Source organism: Phyllobates terribilis, unplaced genomic scaffold (assembly GCF_046119375.1).
Source record: "Phyllobates terribilis strain yellow unplaced genomic scaffold, ASM4611937v1 Scaffold_9__5_contigs__length_417890890, whole genome shotgun sequence".
Taxonomy (NCBI): Eukaryota; Metazoa; Chordata; class Amphibia; order Anura; family Dendrobatidae; genus Phyllobates; species Phyllobates terribilis.
Window position 1 is genome coordinate 165,297,696 of NW_027362769.1, and position 12,026 is coordinate 165,309,721.

The window sequence follows — 12,026 nt, forward strand, 5'->3', positions numbered from 1 at the left end:
TATATTAAGAAGGTCCTGGTGGCATCCTAGCACACGCGTCTCCTGAAGAAGGCAGACGAAACGCGCGTCGAGGCGCGTCTGTTTCATCACCACTTGCACACCAGGGATTTCTTTGGATCAGAGGGCTCTACATCTTCAATCACTTTGGTGAGTGGCAGCGCTGGGAGCGGCATAATAGGGAAGTGATTTGTCCACATGCCCTGGCCCATTTGGACCTTCCCAGCCACAGGGAACTTTCCTGTTACCGATACTGCACTAACACCACCCTCACTGACTTATAAACATTGCCATACATCTCTGAAACCATAGTTTATGTTGTGTCCCTGGTCCGCTAGGCATCCTGCACTTTATGCCTCCCATCCTATTTATATGAAGTTTTCTGATATGTCTTATCATGAAATTTGTACTTAATAAAATAATGTTTTTACTGCCGCAATACTCACATGTTCTCCTTTCTTTATCTAGACATCACATTTTGCCTATATTATTAGGATAGACACACAGACCTCACATCCAGCCTGTATTACTGGGAGAGACACACATACCTCACATCCAGCCTATATTACTGAGAGAGACACACAGACCTCACATCCAACCTATATTACTAGGAGAGACACGCATACCTCACATCCAGCCTATATTACTGAGAGAGACACACAGACCTCACATCCAGCCTATATTACTGAGAGAGACACACAGACCTCACATCCAGCCTATATTACTAGAAGAGACACACATACCTCACATCCAGCCTATATTACTGAGAGAGACACACAGACCTCACATCCAGCCTATAATTACTAGGAGAGAGACACAGACCTCACATCCTGCCTATATTACTAGGAGGGACACACACACCTCATATCCAGCCTACATTACTGAGAGAGACTCACAAATCTCACATCCAGTCTATATTACTGGGAGAGACACACAGACCTCACATCCAGCCTATAATACTGGAAGAGACACAAATACCTCACATCCAGCCTATATTACTGGGAGAGACACACACACCTCACATGCAGCCTATATTACTGCGAGAGACACACAGACCTCACATCCAACCTATATTACTGGGAGAGACACACAGACCTCACATGCAGCCTATATTACTGGGAGAGACACACACACCTCCCATGCAGCCTATATTACTGGGAGAGAAACGCAGACCTTACATCCAGCCTATATTACTAGGAGAGAGACACAGACCTCACATCCAGCCTATATTACTGGGAGAGAAACGCAGACCTTACATCCAGCCTATATTACTAGGAGAGAGACACAGACCTCACATCCAGCCTATATTACTAGGAGAGAGACACAGACCTTACATCCAGCCTATATTACTGGGAGAGACACACAGACCTCACATCCAGCCTATAATACTGGAAGAGACACAAATACCTCACATCCAGCCTATATTACTAGGAGAGACACACAGACCTCACATCCAGCCTATATTACTGGGAGAGACACACACACCTCACATGCAGCCTATATTACTGGGAGAGAAACGCAGACCTTACATCCAGCCTATATTACTAGGAGAGAGACACAGACCTCACATCCAGCCTATATTACTGGGAGAGAAACGCAGACCTTACATCCAGCCTATATTACTAGGAGAGAGACACAGACCTCACATCCAGCCTATATTACTGGGAGAGACACACAGACCTCACATCCAGCCTATATTACTGGGAGAGACACACAGACCTCACATCCAGCCTATATTACTGGCAGAGATACATAGACCTCACATCCAGCCTATATTACTGAGAGAGACACACAGACCTCATATCCAGCCTGTACTACTGGGAGAGACACACAGATCTCTCATCCAGCCTAAGTTGCTGGTAGAGACATACATCAAATTAAGCCTGTATCACTGGGAGGGACACTGCCAATACAGAAAAATCTGAAACTTGAATGAGGCAGAAATCTGCATATCAACGGGTCTAAAAATGAATGAATGAATGAGAATTGCGATCAGATATGTAAAATCATTGTTTCCATGTCCACTGCCTTAAAGACTAATAATCTTTTTAATTTAGAAGCAGATTTCTCTAATACGATATATTACAGAGTTTCTTATTTTCACCTGTACTATTTATTTATGAGGGCAAATAATTGTAGACTACTGTTTTTCGGTAATTTTTTTTTTTTTTTTTACCCCAGTTCATAGCTGATGTTACACAGCCAATCACGTGCCTCTTAACTGCAGTGACCAGAGCTAGCTCTACCCATTGAAATTAACCCATTGAATGCCACTGTCAATCACTGACAGCAGAATCTAAACTGCACATAAAATTTTGCATCACCCCAATTTTCCAATTAAATAAAAAAAAAAGAAATTGATAAAAAAAAAAGAAAAGAAAAAAGTTCCGTGTAAAAATCTGATCCAGCAAACTATAAAATTTTGTAACCTGTACATAAAATGTCACGTGGAAAAAAGAATGGAAACGCCTAAATTGTTGTTATTATTTATTATTATAGCGCCATTTATTCCATGGCGCTTTGCATGTGAGAAAGGGATATACATAGTGAAAACAATTAAAATAATCTTGAACAAAACTTGATGGCGACTGGTACAGTAGTAGCGAGGACCCTGCCCATGAGGGCTCACGGTCTACAAGGGATGGTTGAGGGTACAGCTGGTCGTGCAGCGGTATGGTGGAGCGAGGGTTACAGCAGATTGTAGACTTGTCGGAAGAGGTGGGTCTTCAGGTTCCCTTTGAAGCTTTCCATGGTCGGCAAGATTCTGATGTGTTGGGGTAGAGAGTTCCAGAGTAGGGGGGATACACGGGAGATATCTTGTATGTGATTGTGGGAAGAGGAGATAAGACGGGAGTAGGGCAGGAGATCTTGTGAGGATCGGAGGTTGTGTGCAGGTAAGTACCGGGAGACTAGGTCACAGATGTATGGAGGAGACAGGTTGTGGATGGCTTTGTATGCCAAGTTTAGGCTCTTGAACTGGAGTCTCTGAGTAATGGGGAACCAGTGAATGGATTGAAAGAGCGGAGAGGCTGGGGAATAGCGGGGGGGACAGGTGGATTAGTCGGGTAGCAGAGTTTAGGATAGATTGGAGGGGTGCGAGAGTGTTAGAGGGGAGGCCACAGAGCAGGAGGTTGCAGTAGTCGAGGCGGGAGAAGATGAGGGCGTGCACTAGTGTTTTTGCAGATTCATGATTGAGGAATGCACGGATCCGGGAGATGTTTTTGAGTTGCAGTTGGCAGGAAGTGGAAAGGGCTTGGATATGTGGTTTGAAGGAGAGATTAGAGTTCAGGATTACCCCAAGGCAGCGAGCTTGAGGGACTGGGGAGAGTGGACAGTCATTGACTATGATGGATAGGTCAGTTGGGGGGGGAGTTGAACGAGACGGTGGAAAGATGATGAATTCAGTTTTATTCATGTTAAGTTTCAGAAAGGTAGCCGAGAAGGATGAAATAGTGGACAGACATTGTGGGATTTTGGTTAGTAGGGAGGAGATATCCGGTCCAGAGAGGTAGATCTGTTTGTCATCAGCATAGAGGTGATAATGAAAGCCGTGAGACTCTGAGTTGTCCCAGGCTGAAGGTATAGATAGAGAAGAGCAGGGGTCCTAGAACTGAACCTTGGGGGACACCGACAGATAGGGGGTGAGATGAGGAGGTGGTGTGTGAGTGGGAGACACTGAATGTCCGGTCTGTTAGGTATGAAGAGATCCAAAAGAGCTAGGTCTGTGATGCCGATAGATGAGAGAGTCTGTAGTAAGAGGGAATGGTCCACTGTGTCGAAGGCAGGTGACATGTCCAGGAGGAGGAGGACAGAGTAGTGTTGCTTGGATTTGGCAGTTAGTAGGTCGTTGGTGACTTTAGTCAGTGCCGTTTCAGTGGAGTGATGCTGTCGAAGAGGGAACAGGAGGAGAGGTGGGAAGACAGTTCAGAATGGACGTGGTGTTCCAGTAGTTTTGAGGCGAAGGGGAGAAGTGATATTGGGTGATAGCTAGACACGGAGGATGGGTGTGATTGAGGCATGTTGGAAGCATGAGGGGAAGATGCCAGTTGTTAGTGACAGGTTGAAATGGCGGGTTAGGGTTGGGATGAAGATAGTGGTAAGGTTTGGGATGAGTTGGGACTAGATTTTGGTCAAGTTTACAGGTGGTGAAGTTTGATTTGGAGAGTAAAGAGGAAAGTTGATCTTCCGTAATGATGGAGAAGGTGAACAAATTGACATTCATTTGTTCACAGCACTATTCAGAAAAAATATAAAATATAGCCCCAAATGGTACCAATAAGAACTGTCGCTTGCTGCTTGAAATAAAAGGCCCTCATATAGCCCCATTGACAGAAAATTAAGAAAAGTTATGGGTCTTGGAAAACGGGAATGTAAAAAAGTTTTTAATTCTTTTATTTTACAGTTAATAGTTTTTTAAAGCCACTGAAACAGTAAAAAAAACAAACAACTATGCACGTTTGCTATTGCCGTAAAGGAACGAACCCAGAGAATCATATTTCTATGTAATTTTTATGGCCTAATTAACCCTGAAAAGCATAAAAACATAAGCCTTTGTACGACTAGGTCTACAGAAAAGTATAAAAAAGAATAGCTGTTTGCAGAAGGGGACAAAGAAAATGAAAACTGGCTGTGCCCTTAGAGGGTAAAATAATTCATAATAAATAGTAATTTTTAGCATATCATTTCCTTTTTCTTTTCTTTTTTTTTCCTGCACAGGAAATGAATGCCGGTATTGAAGAGTGGGAAAGGCTGATGAGATGTCCAGAATCGGCGTCATCAGATTCCAGTAACCCCTTTATCCAGGTCATGGGCATGATCACCCGCATGTACAAGCAGACGGCACTGGCTAAGGTATGTTGTATTCACGCAGAATTCAGTTATTTCTTTTTTTGTTTCGGTGTAGCGACTGCTTCTTCAATCTGTTGCAGATTCTTCCGAGTTATTTATCTGCCATAAAATAAGTCACAATTGTATACGTATACCCAAATACCCTGATCACACCAAAAGACCTGACCTGGAGAAACGTGTTACCTGCTCTTTTTATACCACACAGTGAACGCCATGAAGACTAAAAAATTGTCGTAATTTTGTTATTTTTAACCATTTTATAACACTTGGATTTTTTTTTTCCCAATTTTCAGTACATTGTATGGTAAAATGAGGGTTGTCATTCTAAAATCAAAGGGCAATATAAAAATGATGGCCCCTAGGAGAAGGTGAGGAGGAAAGAATTAAAGTACAAAAATGAGAAATGTCTGCAAAATGGTTGGCCTGAGTTCCGTCGGGCCAGGGTTCCGTCGGGCCAGGGTTCCGTCGGGCCAGGGTTCCGTCGGGCCAGGGTTCCGTCTTGCATTATGTTGAGACTACTTTTACCCATTAAAAAACTTTTGGAAAAATAAAATTATTTCTCCTATAAAGACAAAATCCATAGCGCGTTGCATATGTTCTTCACTTGCTTCTGTTTTTTTTTTATCTTTTCCTTCTCCCTCAAAACAACAGCTTTTTGCCAAGCCAGATGCTATTTCTTGAGGCAAAAAGACCCGAACACCCACCAAAGGTTTATGACTCTGGGTTGCCATGGAAACTGTGCTGCTTCTAATAACGGCGCGTTTCAGATTAGCAGACAACAATGTATCTCTATGAGAAGATGTCACCGCGCCGGCACCACAGGGAGTTACCTCTCCACATTACCTGCAGACAAATCATTCCTAACGATCACATTTACTATTAATACACTTAGCACCGGAGCTCAGAAGTGTAAATTGATTATATCGGTATCTGAAGCCGCGGTATTATTGGCAGCCAACGTTAATGTGACTTCACTCACACACTGTGTATGAAAATTGTGCAATTTAGGTGACATATCGCCGACGCCCGTCCGTTATTTCTCGTCTCCTGCATCGTCTCTGGAGCGGCTTCTGCCATAAAGAGAAAATGAACTTTTTATTTTTCTTAAACCACTTTTCGTAACTTGAAATGGGACCATCATCGCCTAAATACATCAGCGGCGTCATTTATTGTTAGCGCTGACCCAGAGTACAGATCTGTAAGAAATTGTGTTTTTGTAACAATAATGTCGCCTGAGGCTCAAGAAAACGAGCGGATTACTGCTCAGGAGAAGTGCCGAGATGTGCGAATCCGTGGTACGGCAGACGAAAAATTTTTGTGAGGCTGTGGTGTAGACCCATAGATCCAAAAAATGAATTACTTAAATTAAAATAGAGCATCGCAGCCATACTTGAAAGGTGTCAGGACACACTGCATCACAGCTATGATAGAAAGGAGTCAGGACATACAGTCATGGCCAAAAGTTTTGAGAATGACACCAAAATTATATTTTCACATGATCTGCTGGCCTCTGGTTTTTATTAGTGTTTGTCTGATGTTTATATCACATACAGAAATATAATTGCAATCATATTATGAGGACCAATAGGTTATATTGACAGTTAGAATGAGTTAATGCAGCAAGTCAATATTTGCAGTGTTGCCCCTTCTTCTTCAAGACCTCTGTAATTCTCCCTGGCATGCTCTCAATCAACTTTTGGACCAAATCCTGACTGATAGCAGTCCATTCTTGCATAATCAATGCTTGCATTTTGCCAGAATTTGTTGGTTTTTGTTTGTCCACCCGTCTCTTGATGATTGACCACAAGTTCTCAATGGGATTAAGATCTGGGGAGTTTCCAGGCCATGGACCCAAAATCTCTATGTTTTGTTCCATGAGCCATTTAGTTATCACCTTTGCTTTATGGCAAGGTGCTCCATCATGCTGGAAAAGGCATTGTTGGGCGCCAAACTGCTCTTGGACGGTTGGGAGAAGTTGCTCTTGGAGGACATTCTGGTACCATTCTTTATTCATGGCTGTGTTTTTAGGCAAGACTGTGAGTGAGCCGATTCCCTTGGCTGAGAAGCAACCCCACACATGAATGGTTTCAGGATGCTTTACAGTTGGCATGAGACAAGACTGGTGGTAGCGCTCACCTCTTCTTCTCCGAATAAGCTGTTTTCCAGATGTCCCAAACAATCGAAAAGGGGATTCATCAGAGAAAATGACTTTGCCCCAGTCCTCAGCAGTCCACTCCCTGTACCTTTTGCAGAATATCAGTCGGTCCCTGATGTTTTTTCTGGAGAGAAGTGGCTTCTTTGCTGCCCTCCTTGAAACCAGCCCTTGCTCAAAGAGTCTCCGCCTCACAGTGCGTGCAGAAGCACTCACACCAGCCTGCTGCCATTCCTGAGCAAGCTCGGCACTGCTGGTAGTCCGATCCCGCAGCTGAAACAGTTTTAAGATACGGTCCTGGCGCTTGCTGGTCTTTCTTGGGTGCCCTGGAGCCTTTTTGACAACAATGGAAGCTCTCTCCTTGAAGTTCTTGACGATGCGATAGATTGTTGACTGAGGTGCAATCTTTGTAGCTGCGATACTCTTCCCTGTTAGGCCATTTTTGTGCAGTGCAATGATGGCTGCACGTGTTTCTTTAGAGATAACCATGGTTAACTGAAGAGAAACAATGATACCAAGAACCAGCCTCCTTTTAAAGTGTCCAGTGATGTCATTCTTACTTAATCATGACTGATTGATCGCCAGCCCTGTCCTCATCAACACCCACACCTGTGTTAATGGATCAATCACTAAAACAATGTTAGCTGCTCCTTTTAAGGCAGGACTGCAATGATGTTGAAATGTGTTTTGGGGGTTAAAGTTCATTTTCTGGGCAAATATTGACTTTGCAAGTACAGTAATTGCTGTTAAGCTGATCACTCTTTGACATTCAGGAGTATATGCAAATTGCCATTACAAAAAATGAAGCAGTAAACTTTGGAAAAATTACTATTTGTCTCATTCTCAATACTTTTGGCCATGACTGTACAGAGCATTGCAGCTATGATAGAAAGGAGTCAGGACATACAGAGCATTGCAGCTATGATAGAAAGGAGTCAGGACATACAGAGCATCGCAGCTATGATAGAAAGGAGTCAGGACATACAGAGCATTGCAGCTATGATAGAAAGGAGTCAGGACATACAGAGCATTGCAGCTATGATAGAAAGGAGTCAGGACATACAGAGCATTGCAGCTATGATAGAAAGGAGTCAGGACATACAGAACATCGCAGCTATGATAGAAAGGAGTCAGGACATACAGAGCAGTGCAGCTATGATAGAAAAGAGTCAGGACATACAGAGCAGTGCAGCTATGATAGAAAGGAGTCAGGACATACAGAGCATTGCAGCTATGATAGAAAGGAGTCAGGACATACAGAGCATTGCAGCTATGATAGAAAGGAGTCAGGACATACAGAGCAGTGCAGCTCTGTATAAAAAGATAGAAAGGTGCAGATAGAAAGGTGTCAGGACATTCAGAGCATCTCAGCTATGATAGAAAGGTGTCAGGACACGCAGAGCATCTCGGCTATGATAGAAAGGTGTCAGGACACACTGCATCGCAGCTTTGATAGAAAGAAGTGAAGACATGCAGAGCATTGCAACTATGATAGAAAGGTGTCAGGACATGCAGAGCATCTCAGCTATCATAGAAAGGTGTTAGGACACACTGCATCACAGCTATGATAGAAAGGAGTCAGGATAAGCAGAGCATCGCAGCTATGATAGAAAGATGTCATGTCACACAGAGCATCTCAGCTTTGATAGAAAGGTGTCAGGACACACAGAGCATCGCAGCTATGATAGAAAGGAGTCAACACAGAGCATCTCAGCTTTGATAGGTGTCAGAACACAAGTCATCGCAGCTTTGATAGAAAGGTGTGAGGACATGCCGATCATCATAGCTATGATGGCAAGGTGTGGTGATATGCAGAGCATCGTAGCTATGATAGAAAAGAGCCTATAATGGCACATGAGCATCAGAACTGGACCAAGGAGCGATTGAAGAAGACGCCTGGTTTGATGAATGACGTTATCCATCATGTGGACGGCCAGTGTGTCACTTAGCTGGAGAAGAGATAACTGCAGGATGCTGTATGGGAAGCAGATGAGATGGAGGAAGCAGAGGGATAGGGCGATGTTCTGTTGGTAACTTTGTGTCCAGGCATCATGTGGACATGTACCACCTACCTAACACTGTACTGACCTTCTACCTCGTTTATGGCTGCGGGATTCTCTATTGGGTGTGCCTCTTCCAGCAGATAATGGCCGGTCAGGAATGGTCCGAGAATCATAACAGAGAGATCATGGAGGTGACTTGTCTCCAGTTCCCCATATCCCAGTCTGATGTATCATCTATGGGACGTGCTGGAATAGCGGGTGCGATCCATGGCGGCTGCGCTGCATAACATACCGGACAGAGAGAAATGCTACTAACGTCTTAACGTCAGATACTACAGGTCCCATCAGATCATTGGGGCAGAATGAGGGCACCTGCACAGTATTAGGACGCTGGTTTCGATGTTTTGACTGATCAGTGTTTGTGGTTGGATAAGGACTTTGTATCAGGAAAGGATACAGATCCCTAAAAATAAAAAAACCCCAAAAAATAATAATTTGGATTTAATTTCAGAAATCTCCACTTTCTTAGAGCAAAAAGTGAAAACTTCCACACCGCGTTACCGCATTAAAGCTTCCCGGAAATTATTCCTGTAAAGTTATGTAAATGAGAGCGTTACCTAAACATGAGGTTTTCGCGTCTCCTCCCCGGCGCCCACAATCCCCCCCCCAACGCGACCGCCGAGTTCAATCCAAAAATCTCCCTAAACGTTTATTTGATCACATCAAATGCTCGTCTTGTGGCCGTGAATAATTAATGTTTCCCCCTTTACATTTTTGTGTATTTTTTGTGGCACATTGGTACATTCTCTTCAGGGGGTGGCGGAGTCAGAGAAGGGACGGGGGCCGCCGAGGCTCCGGTATATTTCAGGCGCGCGGTTTAATGAGCGCATTATACTGAATATTTTATTAGTGCATTCGTTCATCTCCTTCTTGAGACTGCCAGGGGGCTCGCACAGTATCCGGTGCACAGCTGTGCATATGTATAGACCACTGGGCTCAAAAAGGGTTAATGCGTGTTAATAGCTTATCCCGTCAATTTAGAGCTGGAGCCGTCTCGGGGGCTGCGTGGGTTACAGTGGTAAGCAGTAAATTATTCATTACTAATTAAAATCCATGACACCATTGATACCTGTATTACTCCGGCTGATACGAGGACGTATAGACCCCGGAATTTATTCCATTCAGTTCTATGCTTTAGAATGACAGCACCTGCCCCGACCTCTTCTCTTCTGCAGCATTACTGCCTCGCACTGTTTATCTCTATGAATGTCCTTACAAGTAGAGAAGCGCTCCAGTCACACCAAGGACCGAGTATTGATGGTGTCAGGACAGTGATCACTGGTGAAAATGGAGCAAATGCATCAACACAGACCCTGCATAATAAAAGTGCCCAAACGCAGTGTGCATTCAGCCTTAGTTACTCCACTATCCAGCAACAGTGCAGAAGAAGAAAACTGATGAGGTATAAGGAGTAAATCTGGTGCATTCATGTACGAGCCATACACTGAGAGGTGGATGCAGTCCAGAACAAGAATGGTAATAAATATATATTCTCCACACAAAGTATGATCCTGAGTTACATCCTGTATTATCCTCCACAGCTGCACTCACTATTCTGCTGGTGCAGTCACTGTGTACATACATTACATTACTGATCCTGAGTTACATCCTGTATTATACTCCAGAGCTGCACTCACTATTCTGCTGGTGCAGTCACTGTGTGCATACATTACATTACTGATCCTGAGTTACATCCTGTATTATACTCCAGAGATGCACTCACTATTCTGCTGGTGCAGTCACTGTGTACATACATTACATTACTGATCCTGTACTGATACGGAGTTACATCCTGTATTATACTTCAGAGCTGCACTCACTATTCTGCTGGTGCAGTCACTGTGTGCATACATTACATTACTGATCCTGAGTTACATCCTGTATTATACTCCAGAGCCGCACTCACTATTCTGCTGGTGCAGTCACTGTGTACATACATTACATTACTGATCCTGAGTTACATCCTGTATTATACTCCAGAGCTGCACTCACTATTCTGCTGGTGCAGTCACTGTGTACATACATTACATTACTGATCCTGTAGTGATGCTTAGTTACTGTGTACACAGTGACTGCACCAGCAGAATAGTGAGTGCAGTTCTGGGGTATGATACAGGAGGTAGCTCCGGATCAGTAATGTAATGTATGTACGCAGTGACTGCACCAGCAGAATAGTGAGTGCAGCTCTGGAGTATAATACAGGATATAACTCAGGATCAGTTATGTATGTACGCAGTGACTGCACCAGCAGAATAGTGAGTGCAGCTCTGGAGTATAATACAGGAGGTACCTCAGGATCAGTAATGTAATGTATGTACACAGTGACACCAGCAGAACAGTGAGTGCAGCTCTGGGGTATAATACAGGATGTAACTCAGGATCAGTAATGTAATGTATGTACGCAGTGACTGCACCAGCAGAATAGTGAGTGCAGCTCTGGAGTATAATACAGGAGGTAACTCAGGATCAGTAATGTATGTACACAGTGACTCCACCAGCAGAATAGTGAGTGCAGCTCTGGAGTATAATACAGGAGGTAACTCAGGATCAGTAATGTAATGTATGTACACAGTCACTCCACCAGCAGAATAGTGAGTGCAGCTCTGGAGTATAATACAGGAGGTAACTCAGGATCAGTAATGTAATGTATGTACACAGTGACTCCACCAGCAGAATAGTGAGTGCAGCTCTGGAGTATAATACAGGATGTAACTCAGGATCAGTAATGTTATGTATGTACACAGTGACTGCAGCAGCAGAATAGTGAGTGCAGCTCTGGAGTATAATACAGGATGTAACTCCGGATCAGTAATGTAATGTATGTACACAGTGACTGCACCAGCAGAATAGTGAGTGCAGCTCTGGAGTATAATACAGGATGTAACTCAGGATCAGTACAGGATCTGTAATGTAATGTATGTACACAGTGACTGCACCAGCAGAATAGTGAGTGCAGCTCTGGAGTA

General features: G+C 43.8%; 1 protein-coding gene across 1 annotated transcript in view; it reads left to right on the forward strand.

The window, feature by feature from the left end:
- ZRANB3 (zinc finger RANBP2-type containing 3) overlaps positions 1-12,026 on the forward strand; it is a 254,297-nt gene that overhangs the window by 155,343 nt on the left and 86,928 nt on the right. The window contains exon 8 of the mRNA XM_073647276.1: positions 4,714-4,848. Within this exon, the coding sequence (XP_073503377.1) occupies positions 4,714-4,848 (135 nt within the window). The remainder of the gene's footprint in view (positions 1-4,713; positions 4,849-12,026) is intronic.